This window comes from Hypomesus transpacificus, chromosome 11 (genome assembly GCF_021917145.1).
Source record: "Hypomesus transpacificus isolate Combined female chromosome 11, fHypTra1, whole genome shotgun sequence".
Taxonomy (NCBI): domain Eukaryota; kingdom Metazoa; phylum Chordata; class Actinopteri; order Osmeriformes; family Osmeridae; genus Hypomesus; species Hypomesus transpacificus.
In genome coordinates, this window is record NC_061070.1 from 1,929,348 (window position 1) to 1,952,822 (window position 23,475).

General features: G+C 48.8%; 1 protein-coding gene across 3 annotated transcripts; it reads right to left on the reverse strand.

The window, feature by feature from the left end:
* Positions 1–134: 134 nt before the first annotated feature.
* thbs2a (thrombospondin 2a) lies at positions 135–23,087 on the reverse strand. 3 transcript variants are annotated; one of them, XM_047028732.1, is made up of 23 exons: positions 22,901–23,087; positions 22,453–22,524; positions 21,517–22,070; positions 21,210–21,294; positions 19,157–19,362; positions 15,977–16,117; positions 14,484–14,577; positions 13,978–14,148; positions 13,315–13,491; positions 12,658–12,831; positions 10,628–10,755; positions 10,315–10,467; positions 9,024–9,242; positions 8,756–8,863; positions 8,245–8,404; positions 8,039–8,157; positions 7,169–7,403; positions 6,397–6,624; positions 5,403–5,674; positions 4,810–4,907; positions 4,534–4,673; positions 3,797–3,830; positions 135–2,617 (listed from the first exon to the last, which is right to left on the reverse strand). In XM_047028732.1, the coding sequence occupies exons 2-22, from the start codon at positions 22,517–22,519 to the stop codon at positions 3,799–3,801; spliced, it is 3,561 nt and encodes a 1,186-aa protein (XP_046884688.1). In that variant the 5' UTR covers positions 22,520–22,524; positions 22,901–23,087; the 3' UTR covers positions 135–2,617; positions 3,797–3,798. The 3 variants fall into 3 exon arrangements, with proteins under 3 accessions (XP_046884688.1, XP_046884687.1, XP_046884689.1); XM_047028731.1 differs by having other exon boundaries at positions 19,157–19,380; XM_047028733.1 differs by lacking the exon at positions 3,797–3,830 and having other exon boundaries at positions 19,157–19,380.
* Between the last annotated feature and the right edge of the window lie 388 nt (positions 23,088–23,475).

Consider the following 23,475-nt stretch of genomic DNA (forward strand, 5'->3'; position numbering starts at 1 on the left):
CAGACACGGGGAACGAACTGATTCTTGTGATTTACAGCATCCATCAGATTATCAAACTATTTGATTCATGTTGAACTACTGCAATTACTTACAAGCTAAAAACTATCATTTGTATTACGTGTAGATGGAAAAGCTTGTTTCAAAGTGGATTTTTATTAATGAATTAATGGAATATGAGTACATTCTTAAAAAGGGGAAATTTAAGTCATATAGGTTAGGACTATTTTTACACAGGATTGTTCTTGATGCAACTGTTTGGACAGATGTGAGGCTGCCACAAAGCCTATCACCATTCCCTCTTGCACTGAAGGAAATGAGAAGAGAACACCGTTTCATTCTGCACTTCACTGTCAGTATTCTGAAGTGTAAATGAGCCGCAACAAATGTATGCTTTTTAAACTATGCAATCTTCTTATATAATAAGTATGCATACTTATATAAAATACAGAAATATCAGTAAAGTACACCCATGAAAATCCTCCAAATGTTTGTATGTTTGATATTAGTTTAAACAATAGGTTTGTAGGTGATATCGTGAAAAACAAACAAACAAAAAAAGACTCATGCACCACAATTTCCCCAGAAATCGTACCCTCTCTTGTATTTTATATTTATGCTTTTTACTACATATTATGTTAACCACCATCTACCGAAGCAAATTCCTCATATAACCTACTTGGCAATAAACAGGATTCGTATTCTGCTGTTTTGAACCACATTTCTGCAAACAAACAGATAAGGTACAAAATGTTTATTCCCTATAGAACATAATCTTATCATGTACATGAGATTGCTTCATTAAACAAGATACATTTTTTATGTTTACCACTTACAAAAAGGGTTGGTAGAAAATGTAACACGTGCATCATGTATATCAAAACATTTTACATTTGTGCATTGCAAAACCCCCAAAAAACAGAACAGGCTAACATATTTTGATGTATTGGGACAACAACTGCTATACTAACGGATACGGTCGTACTTTTCTGATTGCTTGATCCATGTAATTAACTTGGTTTTTAACTATGTGATGTTATTTCAGTTTAGTGATGGAATTCAGGGACAGCATTGTGGGTCTGTCGGGTTCTCTGAGTAAAAACTAGGATGGAGAATGAGACTTCTGTCCATTACCCAAGACCCTTTGCACATGTTGTGGTAGTATGTCATTATTTCTCAGGGACACAGACAAGGGGCTAACTTTGGCCAATTGAATGCATAATGGAAGAAGGCCTGTTAGTGGATTAACATTTGCTTAGTTGGTTGTCATTATATATAATTTCATTTAATAATTTCTTTTTAAAACAAATGTGTGATAACTTGTTTTTTAATGATCGTTTGCTTATTGTGTTTGTTTGAAGGAGCAACAGTTAGTTACAGTTAGCTTTTCTAATATAGGGTAGTTGTGCTACAAATGTACAGCTGCAACGTCACCATCCCATGAAATCCACATTTCCCTGTTGTGATGATATCGTTATCTCAACCTCATATACCAGAAATAGGACGTTATGAATATCCAGCCTTGATACAGGAAAGACACGTTTACAATAAAGTCCTTCCATATATAGAAAACACACTTTCCACATACAGGAATAGATCTGTATGCCTGTGGGCTCACACTGGTCCTGTGACACTGTGGACAAACGTTCTCACACTACTACATACAACACTACACAACCTAAACATGACTCTCTAACTCAGCATAAACACTCATTCATGTGACTTTTTAGATCTAATCCGGTCATGGTGTGTAGTAACTCCACACTTCAACACTTCATGGTGACAGAAGCACTGCCTGCAAAGTGCTGCATATCAATCCTGACCCTATCTTTCAGTTATGATGCAAAGTTTGGATATTGTTAAGCACAAATTTCAGGTGTATTTCAAATAGTTGTTTTATATCAGTGTAAACAAATAAATAAGTATTTACAAACTTGAGCAAAAAGGGAAACAAACCAGGAAAAAAATAAACACAAAAAACAATAGCATAAATAATTTACAAAAAAAGAATTTATAATACAGACTTAGTATAAACATCTTGTTCCCAGAGTAAGTTGCTGTGAAATAGCCTTGGGGTTGAATAACTTTCCAGAGGCATTAAGAATGATGGGAACGGATACCAGTCTATAATCAGCCACATCACTGGTCTTTAGTACAAGTCTATAATCAGCCACATCACTGGTCTTTGGTACAACCTTAAGTTATAGGTCAAATGTGTGGAACATGTCCCTTATCTGTTCCTAGAACTCAAATATTGGTATTCACTAACACTGACAGTCTGAAAAGTGAGCTAAAATGAAAAATGTAAAACAGAAAAAATAGGATTAAACATTTTTTACAATGTCGACCACAGCGTTAAGTTATTTGGCTTTTCTTAGTCCACTGAGGTGTGATGTCACTTCTAAGGGAAAGTCTGGTCTTCCAAGACCCTGGAGGACAGACAGCTAACCCTAACCCTGGAAGACACAGCTAACCCTAACCCTGGAGAACAGACACAACTAACCCTAACCTGTTTGATGGCTGTTCCAGCACAGCAGATAGGTCTGTGTCTGGCTGAAAGATGGAGTTAAGATGTGGAGATCCAGGAGACAGAGGAGCATGGTCCACCCAGCTCAGTTATCTGAAGGGGAAAGAAGGAGAGGGAGAGAGGGAGAGAGGGAGGGGGAGGGAGAGAGAGAGAGAGAGAGGGAGGGAGGGAGAGAGGAAGAAAGGAAGAGGTGGAAAGAAAGGGGGAGAGGTGGAGAGGTGGATGGGTCATTGGGTCAATCACTGGTATAAACACATTTGAAGATATCAAAGCTATGGTTACAGCAAACTTCTGTTGGAAAAGATGAGAGTCGAGCTTCACGTCTACACAGAGAGATAGTAGACCCAGAGAAGGTCCACGCCAGCAGGGTGGAAGGAGCAGCCCTGCCCTTGGGCTGGGCACAGCAGGCCCCCAGAGCTCAGCTCACCAACATGTGGGTTCCATCTACAGCTGTGATGAGGATCGCACCATACCAGCCCACTACTCCCCACTGATCACCCAGAAACTTCTGGTACTCCTGGTATGTACATCTGGTATTGTTGGTTCTCCTCCCACAGACCTCACGCTTCACAATGAGCTCTTCAGTATCACAACCCACTTCACATACATTTGCATCCACTACAATGTAACTACATAGCAAAACTTATAGTAACAACACTGTACTTACATAGGAACTGCTACAAGTTATCGAACAAGTAAAAATAGTTATGGTGAAGGTTGGCCTTCCCAGGGGTAAGATGATGTCAACATTGATCTTGTTTCGGTAAAAAAGTATTAGTTTGCTATGTACTCTCTGTGATTACATTTTTGCTATGTCGTCACTATGATAACCACACAGTCTCTATTACCAAACAGTCAATATGGTAAACATGCAGTCACTATAATAACCATACAGTCACTTTAACTATACAGTTACTATGATGACCAGTGTGATAATCATACAGCCAGTATGCTAACCATACAGCCAGTATGTTAACCATACAGCCGGTATGATAACCATACAGCCAGTATGATAACCATACAACCAGTATGATAACGATACAGTCCGTATGATAACCATACAGCCAGTATGATAACCATACAGTCAGTATGATAACCATACAGCCAGTATGATAACCATACAGTCAGTATGATAACCATACCACCAGTATGATAACCATACCGTCAGTATGATAACCATACAGCCAGTGTAACCAGGCAGGTGACAAGCAGACAGCACAGCGTGAGGAGTTATCAGGCAACACCAAGCAGACCGCCGCTCCAGGTTGTTACCTTTATATGAACACAGTTGGAAACTCCGGCTTATCTGGATGTTAAAAAACATTTGAAGGATTTTAAAAACTGTCTATTTCTTAAACCAGACAGCACAACAGCACACACGCCCCTCTCTACAGCACTGGGGTGGTGGGAGTGTGTGTGTGTGTGGGGGTGGGGGGGGTGGGAGAGTTTGGGGGGAGTGTGTGGGTGGGGGGTGGGAGTGTTTGGGGGGGAGTGTGTGTGTGGGCGGGTGGTGGTAGGAGTGTTTGGGGGGGAGTGTGTGTGTGGGGGGGTGGGGGTGGGAGTGTGTGTGGGGAGGTGGGTGTGGGAGTGTTTGGGGGTAGGAGTGTGTGTGTGTGGGGGGGTGGGAGTGTGTGTGGGGAGGTGTGGGTAGGAGTGTTTGGGGGTAGGAGTGTGTGTGTGGGGGGGGGGTGGGAGTGTGTGTGTGGGGGGGGGTGGGAGTGTGTGTGGGGAGGTGTGGGTAGGAGTGTTTGGGGGTAGGAGTGTGTGTGTGGGGGGGGGTGGGAGTGTGTGTGGGGAGGTGTGGGTAGGAGTGTTTGGGGGTAGGAGTGTGTGTGTGGGGGGGGGGGGTGGGAGTGTGTGTGTGGGGGGGGGTGGGAGTGTGTGTGGGGAGGTGTGGGTAGGAGTGTTTGGGGGTAGGAGTGTGTGTGTGGGGGGGGGTGGGAGTGTGTGTGGGGAGGTGTGGGTAGGAGTGTTTGGGGGTAGGAGTGTGTGTGTGGGGGGTAACTCACCTCTGCATTCATACTTGAGGTCTGAGAAGAAGACGAGCTCCTGGGAGAACACAAAGAGGCCAAGCCGTCCTCCTGCAAATGTCTGGTCATACACGGGGCCCGAGTCCGCCAGGATCTGCTTCCCCTCGTACACCACCACCCTGGGGGACAGCACAGCCGGCAGGTGGGTCCCTGAGCTGCGTGTGTGTGTGTGTACACGTGTGTGTGTGTACACGTGTGTGTGTGTGCTCACCTGATGAAGCCCGTCTTGGGCCTGTGTATGAGGTGTGTGCTCACCTGATGAAGCCCGTCTTGGGCCTGTGTATGAGGTGCCACCTGTAGGCGGTGAAGTCTTTCCAGCCGATGTTCTTGGGATCGTGCCAGAGAGTACGCACCTGCACACCGTATCACACACACGCCACACACACGCCACGCACACGCCACACACACGCCACACACACATACATGTATACTGTGAGGTTTTATACACTGTTACCGGAAAAAAAAAATCGAAACTGAAACGATATGTCATTAAAGTTAAAGGCAGGGTATCTAATGTGTTTAAAAAAAATTTTTTGTTATATTAGTTAAATAAACTTGATAGCAACCAATAAATCTAAAGGTTTGACGGTAAGATGAAATCAATCCGACATCTGTGAGCAGGACTGTAATAAACACAACAAATCATTAAGACTGTTCCGAGACTAATGATTGGACGGGCTACCTGTCTGTCTGCCTACCTACTTGCGCGCACTCTGCCCCTGCACTCAATGCTCGTGGCCGTAGTTTTGTGGGAGTGGTTTTGATGGAAGGGCTTGGGATATTTTGGTTTGAATTGTGTCAAACAGAAGTGAACACTTTATTACTGTGTTTATTACGTGGTTTCTCACCTGGCCGGCGGTGTTCCCTGTGTGCCACAACGCATTCCTCAGGTTCTCCCCGGTGCCTGTGGTGGAGTTAACCACCTTGAGGGAGACTCCTGACAGGCCGAACGCCTTGGAGGGCTTGTCCTCCCAGTAGGTCTGGGTGATCTGCTTCCACATCACCACGTAGAAGCGGCCGCTGGACTGGTACCCGAACACGAAGCCAGCGTAGTCATCGTCACGGTCCGTGTTCACGTAGAACGTGCCGCTGAAATCCACCGCGTTGAACTCGTCAAAGCCTGGGGGACGGGAGGGGAGGAGAAGGAGGAGAGGAGGAGGAGGAGAGGAGGAGAACAGGGATAGAGTTCATGAACTGAACTTATACTCATCCCTAATGCTTTGTATGCTCTACCACTGAGCTGCACTCATCCCTAATGCTTCTATGCTCTACCACTGAGCTGCACTCATCCCTAATGCTGCTCTACCACTGAGCTGCACTCATCCCTAATGCTGCTCTACCACTGAGCTGCACTCATCCCTAATGCTTCTATGCTCTACCACTGAGCTGCACTCATCCCTAATGCTGCTCTACCACTGAGCTGCACTCATCCCTAATGCTGCTCTACCACTGAGCTGCACTCATCCCTAATGCTGCTCTACCACTGAGCTGCACTCATCCCTAATGCTTCTATGCTCTACCACTGAGCTGCACTCATCCCTAATGCTTCTATGCTCTACCACTGAGCTGCACTCATCCCTAATGCTGCTCTACCACTGAGCTGCATTCATCCCTAATGCTGCTCTACCACTGAGCTGCATTCATCCCTAATGCTGCTCTACCACTGAGCTGCACTCATCCCTAATGCTGCTCTACCACTGAGCTGCACTCATCCCTAATGCTGCTCTACCACTGAGCTGCACTCATCCCTAATGCTGCTCTACCACTGAGCTGCACTCATCCCTAATGCTGCTCTGCTGCTCTGCGAGGTTCCCCCACAGTGTGAGGGGTGTCTGTCCTCACCCACGGCGATGCCCGGGTCTGAGTTGGCGGTCTGGACCAGCTCCTTGCCCTGGTGCCGCACCACCCAGCTGGGGTCGATCTGAGTGGTTCCCTTGGGGTCCAGGTGCACCATCTGGAACTTCCTGAAGTCCGTGATGCTAATGGCGTTGTTCTCAGGGCACACGTCCAGGATGTCGGGGATGTTGTCGTTGTCAAAGTCGTCCTTGCAGGCGTCGCCCCTGCCATCTCCTGCATAGGAAACACACAGGTCATTCAACTGAAAACGTTATTGAAAACAAACAAAACAGGCAAAACATGACAGAAAACATAATATTGAATAACATCGGTATACCATTAGCACATGATGACGGATGTACTGTAAGTCTTGTAAGACTATATCCAAGTTATCTGTGTGTTTGTGTTTCCCTGTGGACTGATGGAAGGGTAACTATTTTCTCTTCCTACAGGTAGTGCTGCACTACTGTCTCCACAGGTAGGGGGAGCCAAACATCCAAGCTCTCGTTAACACTGAAGTGGTGCCAGATACATCCTCTACTGACTCACTAGAGGGCAGTATTACAGCATCACCTGGATTCTGTCATGGAAATAGTAGCATTTTGGCATTGTTTTACATTTGGTTATACATTTGGTCTTTTTAGTGTAAAAGATTGTGTGTGTGTGTGTGTGTGTGTGTGTGGGGGGGTGTTCTGTCTGTCTGTGTATGTGTGTGCGTGTGTGTGTGTGTGTGTGGGGGGGTGTTCTGTCTGTCTGTGTGTGTGTGTTAAATCCCCACCATCAGAGTCAAGCTGGTCTTCATTGGGCACCAGTCTGCAGTTATCTTTATCGTCAGGGATACCATCGTTGTCGTCATCATAGTCACAGGCGTCGCCCTTGCCGTCCTTGTCATGGTCGGCCTGGTTGGAGTTGGCAACGTAGGGACAGTTGTCCAGGTTGTTCTGGTGGCCGTCCTCGTCGATGTCCTGGCTGTTGTCACACTGGTCCCCCACCAGGTCGTTATCTTTGTCCGCCTGTCAAACAAACACCACCACAATCAACACGGAGGACAGGCGCCACACCACACACACACACTCACTCTTTCAGTAGGCACAATACAAAGTAACCTAATCTCAGCTACCAGTCCCAGGCACTGTGCAACAATAATAACATCTCAACTATAGTGTAGCATAGGCTTCACAGAACCCCTAACCTATACTTCAACTGGACCCTTCCTATAGTTTTGATGCTGTCTGCGGTCCTCACCTGGTCTGGGTTACATACTAGTGTTCCTCACCGGGTCTGGGTTATATACCAGTGTTCCTCACCTGGTCTTGGTTATATACCAGTGCTCCTCACCTGGTCTGGGTTATATACCAGTGTTCCTCACCTGGTCTGGGTTATATACCAGTGTTCCTCACCTGGTCTGGGTTATATACCAGTGTTCCTCACCTGGTCTTGGTTATATACCAGTGTTCCTCACCTGGTCTGGGTTATATACCAGTGTTCCTCACCTGGTCTGGGTTATATACCAGTGTTCCTCACCTGGTCTTGGTTATATACCAGTGTTCCTCACCTGGTCTGGGTTATATACCAGTGTTCCTCACCTGGTCTGGGTTGTGCAGCAGTGTTCCTCACCTGGTCTGAGTTATATACCAGTGTTCCTCACCTGGTCTGGGTTGTGTAGCAGTGGACAGTTGTCACACTGGTCTCCTACTCCATCCATGTCCGTGTCCTTCTGCTCATGGTTGTACACGTACGGACAGTTGTCATGTTCGTTCAGAATCTCTGGAGGAGAGAAGTTGTTTAGACACGGGCACTATGCTGACACTAGGCCATGCTCAGGGAGAGCGTGGTGCTGGTCGACCTTCCTACCGTCCCCGTCGATGTCCACAGAGCAGGCGTCTCCCTCGCCATTGTGGTCCGTGTCTATCTGGGCGGGGTTATGCTCGTAGGGGCAGTTGTCACAGCGGTCGCCCACGTCGTCCTTGTCAAAGTCAAACTGACGAGGGTTGTACAGCAGAGGACAGTTATCCTAAAAATGGAACACAGGACAGTAGAGCAGAGCAGAGGAGAACAGAGGAGAGCAGAGCAGAGGAGAACAGAGGAGAGCAGAGTAGAGTACAGTACGGTAGAGAAGAACAGAGTGCAAATGAAAACGTTATTGTTCACACAGGTGAGAACATTGGTTAGGCAGTGGAGGTCTTCAAACAGTGCATCCGGAGAGTATTCACAGCGCTTCACTTTTTCCACGTAATGTTATAGCCGTTTTCCAAAATGGATTACATTCATTTTTTCCTTAAAAATTCTACATGTGTACATATCACTGGGCTCTCTAGCATTTACAGATATAGATATATATACACCACAGTGACAGCTGTCTTACTCTCTCGTCTACGATGCCGTCGTTGTCATCGTCCTTGTCACAAGCGTCCCCTTGCCCGTCTTTGTCAAAGTCTTCCTGTCCAGAGTTGGGCAGGTTGGGGCAGTTGTCCTGGAACACAGATGCATTATGGCAGAGTTAGATTAGGGCAGGATGGGGTGGGGCAGGTTAGGGGCAGGTACCTGAGACAGTCAGTCCCCCCCCCCCCCCCCCCCAAAAAAAAGAACCCATGCAAAGTTGTGATTGGTCAAGTGTCTTGTTCCCCACGCACCTTCTTGCAGTGATAGGTGGCATTGGCGTCACACACCAGGTTGTGATTGGGCCAGCCGTCCAGGTCGGAGTCCTCCCCGCAGATGAAGCCGTCCCCTGCGTAGCCGATCTTACAGTCACACTTGTACATGGGGTCGCTGAAGTGGCTGAGGTACACACAGTCTGCGTGCCGGTGGCAGTTATGGGTCTTATCCTGGCAGGGGTTCTCAGGCTCACACACCTGGGGAGTGGGGAGGACAGGGAGGAAAGGAAAAAGAAAAGGCAGAGTTACACAGGTTTACAACAGGTCTTTTTATACCAGTTCACCACAACCAACAGTTTACATTAACTTCCATGAAATGACATGAAATGATAGCAACCCTTTACAGACATTACCTAGGAACTGTGATGTGGGCAGCGTTCTAAATGAAACTTGGTATGGGAGGTTGGGCTTTACAGCAAAAAGTGGATGTTAAAAATGAATTCAGTGACACAATCTTCAAATGCCCCTCTAGAACATACACACACATGCATGCACGCACCCACACACCCCATACACTCGCGCACGTAAAATAAAACGCACACACACGCCCCCATGCCAACGATGAGGTGGCCCCCTCTCCTAATCAACTGATCCAGGCTCCAGGCTCCAACTCCAGGCTGACCACATGGTCCTCCTGCTTATACAACATTTGGCGGCAGCTGCAGGCTGGATGACTCACCTCTCCCAGCCAGCAGGAAGGGAGCTCTCAGGCAGGCTGACAGAATACCAGGGAGACAGAGTCATGACACAGCGCATTAAACAGTAATAGGCCTCCAACTAGCTGGGTGGAAACACTGAGGGCTGCAACAAACACATTGCTAATCACTGGGGCCAACAAGACTAACCCTGACCACGAGGGAGAGAGGCAGACAAAGGGAGAGGGAGAGAGACACAGACGGAGACCAAGACGGAGAGAGGGAGAGGGAGAGAGACACAGAGGGAGACTCAGATGGAAAGAGGAGGGGGAGAGAGACACAGAGGGAGACTAAGATGGAAAGAGAAGAGAGGGAGAGAGACACAGAGGGAGACTAAGACGGAGAGAGAAGAGAGGGAGAGAGACAGACAGACACAGAGGGAGACAAAGACGGAGAAAAGGAGAGAGACACAGAGGGAGACAAAGACGGAGAAAAGGAGAGAGACACAGAGGGAAAGTAAGACGGAAAGAGGAGAGGGAAAGAGACAGACAGACAGATAGAGAGGGAGAGGGGGGTGAGAGACAGGGGAGACAGAGGGAGAGTGTGGGAGGGACCATATCCCTGTAATCCCCCACCTGCTTGTTCTTCTTGGCAGCCTCCACTCCCATGCCGAAGGGCTGGGTGCCCTTGTACCTGGGAGGGCAGGACAGGCAGTGGAAGCCTGGGTCTGTGTTCACACAGCGCTGGGCTTCACCCCCCCGGTAGCACACGTCCGACACCATGTCACACTGCAGAGGGGCATGGGGTCAGCACTCAGGTCAGGTTGCTTGTAATAATGTAGAAGTGTGTGTAATGTACGTTCATTTAGCAGATACTTTTATCAATATCAGTGTGTGTGTGGGAGGGGGTTAACCTGCAATCTCTTCATCTACAGTCATTAGCTCTCACCTCATTGATGTCTTCGCAATGGGTTCCGTTGCCACGGAAACCAACAGGGCATGGTCCACATTCCCAGGATCCATCGGAGGCACTGCTGCAGTCCACCCCCCCGAAACATGGGTTAGACAGACAGCCGTCTGTATACGGTGACAGGAAGCAGGAACAAGTGTTAGACAGTCATCTGTATACGGTGACAGGAAGCAGGAACAAGTGTTAGACAGTCGTCTGTATACGGTGACAGGAAGCAGGAACAAGTGTTAGACAGTCATCTGTATACGGTGACAGGAAGCAGGAACAAGTGTTAGACAGCCGTCTGTATACGGTGACAGGAAGCAGGAACAAGTGTTAGACAGCCATCTGTATACGGTGACAGGAAGCAGGAACAAGTGTTAGACAGCCGTCTGTATACGGTGACAGGAAGCAGGAACAAGTGTTAGACAGTCATCTGTATACGGTGACAGGAAGCAGGAACAAGTGTTAGACAGTCATCTGTGTACGGTGACAGGAAGCAGGAACAAGTGTTAGACAGTCATCTGTGTACGGTGACAGGAAGCAGGAACAAGTGTTAGACAGTCATCTGTATACGGTGACAGGAAGCAGGAACAAGTGTTAGACAGTCATCTGTGTACGGTGACAGGAAGCAGGAACAAGTGTTAGACAGTCATCTGTATACGGTGACAGGAAGCAGGAACAAGTGTTAGACAGTCATCTGTATACGGTGACAGGAAGCAGGAACAAGTGTTAGACAGTCATCTGTGTACGGTGACAGGAAGCAGGAACAAGTGTTAGACAGCCGTCTGTATACGGTGACAGGAAGCAGGAACAAGTGTTAGACAGCCATCTGTATACGGTGACAGGAAGCAGGAACAAGTGTTAGACAGCCGTCTGTATACGGTGACAGGAAGCAGGAACAAGTGTTAGACAGTCATCTGTATACGGTGACAGGAAGCAGGAACAAGTGTTAGACAGTCATCTGTATACGGTGACAGGAAGCAGGAACAAGTGTTAGACAGCCGTCTGTATACGGTGACAGGAAGCAGGAACAAGTGTTAGACAGTCATCTGTATACGGTGACAGGAAGCAGGAACAAGTGTTAGACAGTCATCTGTGTACGGTGACAGGAAGCAGGAACAAGTGTTAGACAGTCATCTGTGTACGGTGACAGGAAGCAGGAACAAGTGTTAGACAGTCATCTGTATACGGTGACAGGAAGCAGGAACAAGTGTTAGACAGTCATCTGTGTACGGTGACAGGAAGCAGGAACAAGTGTTAGACAGTCATCTGTATACGGTGACAGGAAGCAGGAACAAGTGTTAGACAGTCATCTGTATACGGTGACAGGAAGCAGGAACAAGTGTTAGACAGTCATCTGTGTACGGTGACAGGAAGCAGGAACAAGTGTTAGACAGTCATCTGTATACGGTGACAGGAAGCAGGAACAAGTGTTAGACAGTCATCTGTGTACGGTGACAGGAAGCAGGAACAAGTGTTAGACAGTCATCTGTGTACGGTGACAGGAAGCAGGAACAAGTGTTAGACAGTCATCTGTGTACGGTGACAGGAAGCAGGAACAAGTGTTAGACAGTCATCTGTGTACGGTGACAGGAAGCAGGAACAAGTGTTAGACAGTCATCTGTGTACGGTGACAGGAAGCAGGAACAAGTGTTAGACAGTCATCTGTGTACGGTGACAGGAAGCAGGAACAAGTGTTAGACAGTCATCTGTGTACGGTGACAGGAAGCAGGAACAAGTGTTAGACAGTCATCTGTGTACGGTGACAGGAAGCAGGAACAAGTGTTAGACAGTCATCTGTGTACGGTGACAGGAAGCAGGAACAAGTGTTAGACAGTCATCTGTGTACGGTGACAGGAAGCAGGAACAAGTGTTAGACAGTCATCTGTGTACGATGACAGGAAGCAGGAACAAGTGTTAGACAGTCATCTGTGTACGGTGACAGGAAGCAGGAAGTAGGAAGAAGGGATGGAAAGACAGCCGTCTGTGTAGAAGGACAGGAAGCAGGAAGTCTCAGTCAGACTCACCAATAGGACAGTCCTTCTTGTTGCAGACGTCGCTGTCCTTGGCATCTCCCAGACACTGCTTTCCCCCGTACTGGGGCTGGGGGCTGTTACACACGCGTGTCCGACTCTTAATCCCGCCCCCACAGGTTGCTGAGCAGGTTGCCCACGGCGACCACGGTCCCCAACCACCGTCAACTACACACAGGCACCATGAGGAAGGTTGGGTTGTTTTTTGACATTTCAGCATACTCACTAGGACAGGGCTAGTTCACCATACTCACTAGGACAGGGCTAGTTCACCACACTCACTAGGACAGGGCTAGTTAACCATACTTACTAGGACAGGTCCAGTTCAGTTCACCATACTCACTAGGACAGGGTTAGTTCACCATACTCACTAGGATAGGGCTAGTTTACCATACTCACTAGGACAGGGCTAGTTCACCATACTCACTAGGACAGGGCTAGTTCACCATACTCACTAGGACAGGGCTAGTTTACCATACTCACTAGGACAGGGCTAGTTCACCATACTCACTAGGACAGGGCTAGTTTACCATACTCACTAGGACAGGGCTAGTTCACCATACTCACTAGGGCAGGGCTAGTTCACCATACTCACTAGGACAGGTCCAGTTCACCATACTCACTAGGACAGGTCCAGTTCACCATACTCACTTGGACAAGGCTTGGCCTCACATCGCTGTGTCTCCCGGCCGCTCCCCTGACAGTCTCGGCCGCCCAGCTGGGGCACGGGGGCGTTGCAGTGGCGGATCCTGGTGATCTGACCCTCACCACACGACACGGAGCACGAAGACCAGGGAGACCACAGGCTCCACCCACCGTCCTGGCGGACTGGCACACGCACATCACACACGTTCGTCATCAAACCATGTGACATTGTGTAACGCTGTGTAACGCTGTGTGACGTTGTGTAGCACGTTAGCTGGTGATAGCTGGTGTAGCATGTTGAGATAGAGCAGGGTTTTTTAACTGGTTTTGTCCCAGGGACCACCATTCTTACTAGAAAGTAATCCGCGGCCCACTGATGTGCCTGCGCACGCGCGTGTGCCTACGTGTGTGTGTGCGTGCCTGCATGTGTATATAAGGAAGTTTTAACATTTAGCACTTAAGATAGCTGATGTAGCACGTTGAGGTAGTGGGTGTAGCATGTTGAGATAGTGGGTGTAGCATGTTGAGATAGTGGGTGTAGCATGTTGAGATAGTGGGTGTAGCATGTTGAGATAGTGGGTGTAGCGCGTTGAGATAGTGCGTGTAGCATGTTGAGATAGTGGGTGTAGCGGTGATGGTGGGCTGATGAGAGGTGTAGTCATGACTCACCTCGACTGTCACATTTTCCCAAGCTGCACTTGCGTGTCTGTATAGACGGGCCGGAGCAGGGGTTGCTGGTGGCGTCACATGACCTGCCCCTCTGCTGCGTCCCTGTCCCACAGGTGACCGTACACTCTGTCCACTCAGACCACGGAGACCAGCCGTCCTCACTGTCTTTAGCTGAGACACACACACGCACACAGATACACACACAAACACGCACATAGATACACACAAAAACAGATACAGACACGCATATATATATAAGAATGCTACTTAGTTCAGCCATGCTGGTCTTGTGTGAGTGTGTGTGTGTGTGAATGTGTGTCCGTGTGTGAGTGTGTGTTTGAATGTGTGTGAGCGTGGGTGTGTGTGTGTTTGTGTGTGAGTGTGTGTGTGAATGTGTGTGAGCGTGGCTGTGTGTGTGAGTGTGTGTGTGAATGTGTGTGTGAATGTGTGTGAGCGTGTGTGTGTGTTTGTGAGTGCGTTTGTGAGTGCATGTGTGTGAGTCTTACGTAGACACATAGGGCAGCACTCCCCATCGATGAAGGAAGGGCTGGAACAGGCCACCGCAGGGCAGGTCATCTGGTGGCACACTATCTTAGAGTCCTGACAGGAGGCAGGAGACAGGAGGCAGGAGAGATAGGAGAGAGACAGGAGGCAGGAGAGACAGGAGAGAGACAGGAGAGAGACAGGAGAGAGTGAGACAGGAGGCAGGAGAGACAGGAGAGAGATAGGAGGCAGGAGAGACAGGAGAGAGACAGGAGGCAGGAGAGACAGGAGAGAGACAGGAGGCAGGAGAGACAGGAGGCAGGAGAGACAGGAGAGAGACAAGAGGCAGGAGAGACAAGAGAGAGACAGGAGGCAGGAGAGACAGGAGAGAGACAGGAGAGAGACAGGAGAGAAACAGGAGGCAGGAGAGACAGGAGAGAGACAGGAGACAGGAGAGAGACAGGAGGCAGGAGAGACAGGAGAGAGATGGGAGAGAGAGAGACAGGAGGCAGGAGAGACAGGAGAGAGACAGGAGGCAGGAGAGACAGGAGAGAGATGGGAGGCAGGAGAGACAGGAGAGAGACAGGAGGCAGGAGAGACAGGAGAGAGACAGGAGGCAGGAGAGACATGAGAGAGACAGGAGGCAGGAGAGACAGGAGAGAGACAGGAGGCAGGAGAGACAGGAGAGAGATGGGAAAGAGAGAGAAGAGAAAAAGGGTTGTCCATATTTTCCTGTATATTTATGATTTGAGCTGTATCTGAAATAGTATAGTCTTATGTAAGAACTTGTTTAATGTAGGCAGAATTACTATCACACTTCCAATAATTTTACACACAACTGTGTGTACACACTATCTGTTTGTCATTATGAATAAAATCCTCTGCTAAATGAAAAACATGCTTTGTAGGATTTTTTTACATAATCAGGGTGCCATGTTTTGTAAACGAGCCCTACTAGCGACCTAGCACTAGTATGCTTACAGTATACTGTGGAACTAGAATACTGTTGAATTAGAATACGGTTAAACTAGAATACTGTGGAACTAGTATACCGTTTGGCATTAGAATACTGTTGAACTATAATACTGTGGAACTATAATACTGTGGAACTAGAATACTGTGTAGTTAGAATACTGTGGAACTAGAATACTGTGTAGTTAGAATACTGTGGAACTAGAATACTGTGTAGTTAGAATACTGTGGAACTAGAATACTGTGGAATTAGAATACTGTTGAACTATAATACTGTGGAACTAGAATACTGTTGAACTAGAATATTGTGTAGTTAGAATACTGTGGAAATAGAATGCTGTGGAGTTACAATAAGGAACTAGAATACAGTGGCGTTAGATTCAAAGTGGTAATGAAACAGAAGGGATATTCTCACGTTGATGGTGTGGTGTTGTCATGGTGATGGTGTGGTGTTGTCATGGTTATGGTGTGGCGTTGTCATGGTTATGTTGAGGTGTTGTAATGGTTATGGTGTGGAGTAGTCATGGCTATGGTGTGGTCCTACCTGGCAGGTGCACTTGGTGCAGCTGTCCACCACCCAGTCCTCCTTGTCCTCAAACAGACGGCCGTCCTGCCAGCACATGCTCTTCTCCTTAGAGTTCTTCATCCGGGCCAGAGCGTCCTTCATCACCACATTCTCCTCCGTCTGACCAAGGACATGTCTTTACACTTAGTTTACAGTTAGTATATATACTTGAAACATTTTGAGTTCATACAGGCTATGTGTATACAGATCGGCTGAGTTTAGTATTAGTATACATACTGTACAAGTGTATAGACGGTGATTATCCTTCAGAACTCAAGTCTCACAATGTAGCCTTTGCTGCCCTTTGATGCCCTGTGCACACTGTTTCTCTGCCCAGTGCACACTGTGTCTCTGCCCTGTGCACACCGTGTCTCTGCCCTGTGCACATCGTGTCTCTGCCCTGTGCACACTGTCTCTGCCCTGTGCAAACTGTGTCTCTACCCTGTGCACACCGTGTCTCTGCCCTGTGCACATCGTGTCTCTGCCCTGTGCACACTGTTTCTCTGCCCAGTGCACACTGTGTCTCTGCCCTGTGCACACCGTGTCTCTGCCCTGTGCACACCGTGTCTCTGCCCTGTGCACACCGTGTCTCTACCCTGTGCACATCGTGTCTCTGCCCTGTGCACACTGTCTCTGCCCTGTGCACACTGTGTCTCTACCCTGTGCACACCGTGTCTCTGCCCTGTGCACACTGTCTCTGCCCTGTGCACACCGTGTCTCTGCCCTGTGCACACCGTGTCTCTGCCCTGTGCATACTGTCTCTGCCCTGTGCACACCGTGTCTCTGCCCTGTGCACACTTTGTCTCTGCCCTGTGCACACTGTGTCTCTGCCCTGTGCACATAGTCTCTGCCCTGTGCACACTGTGTCTCTGCCCTGTGCACATAGTCTCTGCCCTGTGCACACTGTGTCTCTGCCCTGTGCACATAGTCTCTGCCCTGTGCACACTGTGTCTCTGCCCTGTGCACACAGTCTCTGCCCTGTGCACACTGTGTCTCTGCCCTGTGCACACCGTGTCTCTGCCCTGTGCACACCGTGTCTCTGCCCTGTGCACACCGTGTCTCTGCCCTGTGCATACTGTCTCTGCCCTGTGCACACAGTCTCTGCCCTGTGCACACTGTGTCTCTGCCCTGTGCACACAGTCTCTGCCCTGTGCACACTGTGTCTCTGCCCTGTGCACACTGAGGCACCTCACACTACTTGCCTCGGAGGAATGTCCCTGTACTTACTGTAAGTCGCTCTGGATAAGAGCGACTGCTAAAATGACTAAATGTAAAAATGTGTCTCTACCCTGCGCACAGTGTGTCTCTGGTGTGTGTGTGTGTGGGTGTACGTCTGTCTGTCTGCAAATGTGTGTGTGTGTGTGTGTGTGTGTGAGAGAGAGAGGGGAAAGAGATAGAGTAAGAGGGAGGGAAAGCGAGAAAGAGACAGTTAATAGAAAGGTTGAGAGTGAAAGGAAAAGAGAGAGAGAGGGGGAAGGAAGGAAGGAAGAGAGAGAGAGAGGGGTGGTGAGTGGAAGGAGAGGAGAGAGACAAAGAGAGACAGAGTGGAATGAAAAGGGAGAGAGCGGGAAAGGGAGAGAGAGAGGGGGAGAGAGAAAGAGTGAGAGAGAGACAATGGAAGGAAAAGAGAGAGTCTGTATGTGTGTCTGTCTGTCTGCAAATGTGTGTGTGTGAAAGAGAGGGGGGGGGGATAAAGAGAGTAAGGGGGGAGGGAGAGAGAAAGAGAGAGGAATAGAAAGGGTGAGAGTGAAAGGAAAAGAGAGAGAGAGGAAAAGAGAGAGAGAGAGTGGAAGGAAGAGAGAGAGGGGGAGGGGGAGAGAGTGGAGGGCAGAGAGAGAGAGAGAGAGAGAGAGAGAGAGAGAGAGAGAGAGAGAGAGAGAGAGAGAGAGAGAGAGAGAGAAAAGAGAGAGGGGGGGGGGGTGAAAAGAGTGGAAGGAAGAGAGAAAAAGAGGAGGGAAAGGGGGAGAGAGACAGAAAGAGTGGAAATAAGGAAAAGAGAAAGAGAGAGAAGGAGGGAGAGAGTGGAAGGAAAAGAGAGAGAAGGAGTGAGGGCAGGAGAGAGAGCAGGAAAGAGATAGAGGGAGAGAGAGGGTAAGGGAGAGGGAGAGTGAGAGGGAGAGAGAGACAGTGGAAGGAAAAGAGAGAAAGAGTCTGTATGTGTGTGTGTGTTCAGACAGCAGTGTGAGCTGTGTCAGGTTGCTACACACCACTCGGTCAGTCCGAGCCTGAGGGACCTCTCTCAGGGAAACTACCCCGAGTCAGACTGACTTGCTACTGGAGGCCTCTGGAGGCAGCCTGTTAACAGAGCTAGCCACCAGTCTGCTGACACAGCCTGTTAACACAGCATGTTAACATAGTTAGCCAGCAGCCTACGAACACAGCTAGCCAGCAGCCTGATAGCACAGCTTGCTAACACAGCAATCCAGAAGCCTGCTTGCACAGCTTTCTAACACAGCTGTCCAACACCCTCCAACAGCCTGCTAACACAGCCTGTTAACAGAGCTAGCCACCAGTCTGCTGACACAGCCTGTTAACACAGCATGTTAACATAGTTAGCCAGCAGCCTACGAACACAGCTAGCCAGCAGCCTGATAGCACAGCTTGCTAACACAGCAATCCAGAAGCCTGCTTGCACAGCTTTCTAACACAGCTGTCCAACACCCTCCAACAGCCTGCTAACACAGCCTGCTAACACAGGCTGCTAACACAGCTTGCTAGCACAGCTTCCTAACACAGCTTGCTAACACAGCTTGCTAACACAGTAACACCTGGTTGTTAGGTCACCGTCTGTAGGCCTTTATCAGTTAATAGAAGTTTTAAGCCTGTATAAGGCTAGTTAGAAGCCTGTATAAGGCTACAGGAGGTTTATAACAGTTAGAAGGCTGTATACTAAACAGTAGGTTTATATAATTTAGAGGCTGTATAAACCTATACAGTCTATTGGAGCCAACTTAGACCACTTAAATACAACAGCTCTCCTGTGTGGTCTCATGTGCTAGAATATTTCCTTTGATTTGAAGAGAATATTTTCAGTGGAAAGACAGTTCTAGAGTCAACCTTGACTCCCAAATCACTCTGAGAAACCAACAAACGAAAACCAAACACACTGTATAGTGTTAATATTGTCAGCGTCAAACTCGCCCATCAGAAGCCACTCACCACTTTTTGAAGGCCGTCAATCAGGTTGCCGACGACGACGCGCAGTCCCTTAAGTTCCTGGAACATGGAGCTCAGCTCCTCACAGGAGCGCTCGCATAGCTCCGCCCCCGGCCCCGCCTTCTCCGGCTTCTGACCAATGAAGTTAGTGGTGATGGAAGGACTGACATCCACCACCTCAGCGCTCTCGCTCACCGTGTTCACCTCATCTGGGTCGGAGAGACGGACTGTAAACAAGTACGAAGATAACGGCACTGAACGACTCCTGCTGAACCACTGAACCTGTCTTGTGTAGCCACACCTAAACGCATGCACACACATGTACGTGCACACACACAGACAAACTCCCACACACACACTGTGGAGAAGGAAATGAGTAGGAAGTGAAGCAGGAAGTGAAGCAGAAAGTGAAGCAGGAAGTCACGACAGCATGGCCAAGCCCACGTGCTCAGTCACAGTGGGGCAGTTTGATTTGTCTGCCAGCTGTGCATCCCTGACATAATTCAGCTGTTCTATTCAAACCCACTGCTCAGCCCAGCCCCCCTCACGTCCCTTCACTGGAGCCTCCTCAGCCCCCGTCACCTCCCTTCACTGGAGCCTCCTCAGCCCCCCTCACCCAGTCCCCTCACCTCCCTTCACTGGAGCCTCCTCAGCCCCCCTCACCCAGTCCCCCTCACCTCCCTTCACTGGAGCCTCCTCAGCCCCCCTCACCTCCCTTCACTGGAGCCTCCTCAGCCCCCCCAGGAGAAGTATGCATGACGGCTGTGTTCCACATTGTCTCACTCCTCTTACCCCTCTCTTAATGTGTCCCTTCGGCATCCCCACATGTCTGACAGTACACACACACACACACACACACACACATGTACACACACACAAAGACACACACAGCAGCCTTCAGTAGGTCAGCCATGTAAACTGGCAGAGATGAATGGGTGAACAGGGATTCTACATCATGCAGTTCTAGACGCACCGCACAGCCAACTCTGTGTTCACTTTCTGCTCCCTTCTCTAAGTCTGGAGGACTCATTCAGAGCTAAAGACCTCCTGTCTAAGTCTGGAGGACAATTAGAGCTAAAGACCTCTTCTCTAAGTCTGGAGGAATCATTCAGAGCTGTAGACCTCCTCTCTAAGAGCAGACCCAGGACAGACCCAGGACAGACCCAGACCCAGGACAGACCCAGGAAAGAACCAGGACAGACCCAGGAAAGAACCAGGACAGACCCAGGACAGACCCAGGAAAGAACCAGGACAGACCCAGGAAAGAACCAGGACAGACCCAGGACAGACCTAGGACAGACCCAGGACAGACCCAGAGCAGGGCTGGGCTGGTGCCAGTGTCTAGACATTTTCACTGGACAGAGAGAAGAACAGAACTGGTCAGAACCTTAGTTGGAGAGCCCTGGCTTAGCCACATCCAGGAGGAACTCAGGATCCAGTGGAGCGAGAGCTACCCTCTCTGCCAAGTCATGTCCTCACTGTGTGTGTGTGTGTGTGTGTGTGTGTGTGTGTGTGTGTGCGTGTGAACTCCCTACTATAACACTGTAATAGCATTGACTTTAGTGTCCCGTTCTCTTTCAGGCTCTACCCAGAGGATCCTGCCAGTAGACATAAACCCTAACATCTGACTCTCCTTGTGTTCACACATGGGCTGACCTCACACCACCACTCCCAGTCCACTGTTTCCGTAAACATGATGTAATACTGAGATCTTTCCACGTCCTAACTTCCTCTCTCACTAGTCGGGGCTCTGGCGCCAACACCATGGAAGAGAGAACAGTTTGACGAAGAAATGAGAAATCATCTGAAATTGGCTTCTTAATTGTGAAACACAAAGAGACTCTGAGTCGTGACTAGCAGGGAGTGTAGGGCAGGGTATTCCCTGGAGGCAGATAGATAGAAGTCAGCTTGCTCAGTCACACAGCATGGTACAGATACACACACCAGCACTACTGCTCCCTCTGCTGATAGGACTGGGGCATTACATCTCCTACATTCATTACACTACCACTACATCTCCTACATCTCCAACATCTCATCTCATCGGACCTCCTACCTGGTTTAGTGACATCACAGCCCTTTCCCATCAAGATGTCGTCCATCGAAGTGTCAAAGATGAAACGCACATTCTGCAGCAAACCCTGTGAGCAAGAGACCAGTTAGACTAGTTACAGTAGTTAAAGACTAGTTAACTGAGGTCTGGAGTTTCAAACTTATATTTCCTGCCCCAAGGATGACCATGCAGCGGCTGTGATTGGGGCAGGAAGCCAGGCGACTGTGTCAGTTTCTGCTGTACTTCCTACATGAACTGTCTGGCTCTTTGGGTAAAAGCGTCCGCTGCGTTAATCAAACGTGAGTGTTACCCTGAAGTGGTTTTCCCGGGTGGAGCCCTTGGCCACGAACATCCTGCTGCCCTCCTGCTGCAGGTGCTCGTAGAAGGGCTCGTCCAGGATGAAGCTGTCTACCAGCCCACAGCCCACAAACAGGTGGGCGTTCTCCCCGTGGACGTGAAGCGTGATGTTCTTCCACTGGGAGTCGGACAGGTCCACGTCCTCGAAGGACACCACGTTCTGGGATCCGTCCATCCAGTACACCAGGTCCAGCGTGTTGGCGCGCCCGTTGGACACAATCTCAAACTGCCGTTGACCTTTGGAGTCCTCCAGCCCCACCAGCGTCCCCCGGGAGCCGCGGTCTTGCCGCAAGCTGGCCTCCAGCACGAAGCCCTCGTTGTTCTGGACCTGCCGCAGCAGCTGTCTCAGCACGGGAGCGTGGACGGACGGCAGCTGGTCAAAGCGGATGAAGCGGTACGCCGGCGCGTCCGAGTCTTGGCCCCGGAACTGCTTGGCTCCCAGAGTCTTGCGGTTGATGTGACTGATCTCAAACAGGTCGAAAATGGTGTCGTCGTCCAACTCCCCATCTTCAAGACGTGGGTCAGAGGGAAAGAGGAGAAGAGCACTGAAGGTAACAGGCACAACAGCCACCAACTCCAAATATGGTTGTCAGTTAGGGAATTTTCTTCAAAAACCGTTGAAACATTTCTAAATATTACGTCAAGCAAACGGTCCACTTTTGAATGATTTCACTGGAAGAAAGTTTCACAAGAAACCCAAACAGTGGGTTCTGAGAATTTCCCTACAGAGACAATGGAACAGCCTTTGAGACAGAAATGTAATGGAGAGCAAAGTCACCATGAAGCAGTTTTATCATCCTTTAACTAAAAAAAGCGTTTCAAGGGGAAGTCTGAAGACAAGTGAGAACATCTCTAAGTTAATGGTGATGGAGTCCAGCTGTCTGTTTACCTTGAGGTTGCGCTGCGAGGCAGACACACAGTAACGGCAGCAAGTACAGACATCTCCTGAGTATCATGTCTCCTTAAAAACACAGAACACACGTTTTATTTAATTGCCGTTGCTTTCATCGTTAATACACAATTTCCACACAGTTTTACTGCTGTCTCGCGCAGTGTGCATACACTGAGAGGTTATGGCAACTGCCAAACTTTCACAACTTCTACAAATGATTTATCGTCGACGCAGCCACATCTGTCCCAGACACGCCACAAATTAATCATACGTTTCTAAAGCAAGCTGGTCTCACCCAACTCTCACTGAATGTGTACTCATCACTGAGTGCATGCACAGGATACGATCTTACCGAACTGTGAACTGTGACACAATCATGATCAAATTAAAGCCTAACAAAGTAATTTGCACGAGCGTACGTCCTTCTTCATACAACGTTGCCTACCTGGTGCGAATGCAATCGCTTTCAATTCAAATTAAAAAATATCCAACGAAAAAAACTATATTGTTCAAATAAATATAAAGTGTTGTGGCGGAGAGGAAACTGTGGGTGTAATGTCCACTATATCCACGCGAGGAAGGACGTGAGCGGTAGTGGAAGGACTTGAGCGGTAGTGCCTAAATGACAGACCCCCTTTCGGTTATATACCGCTCCCGGGATCCTGTCAATCAAACTGGAATATGACGAGTTTGGCTCCGTTCGTTTGTCAAAGAGGAATTACATAACTCTGTTCTGATAGGGTATTTCTCTCATAACTCTGTTCTGATAGGGTAATTCGCTCATATTTCTGCACATGGGCAGTGACGAAAAGCTTGGAAACCTCCTTCACACGAACCCCAATCTGCGCGCAAATCATAACGGAATCCGGTTTCATTTACTGATGGAGAGAAAGTGCTTATGCGCAGTGGTCTTGTCTGGGAGCGCGCAACACTGAGGGAATTTTTGCGCCAAGCGCACGGTTGATTGACGTTTCGATTAATCGACGTAGCCTACGTGAATACGAAGTGTCAGCTGTGTAT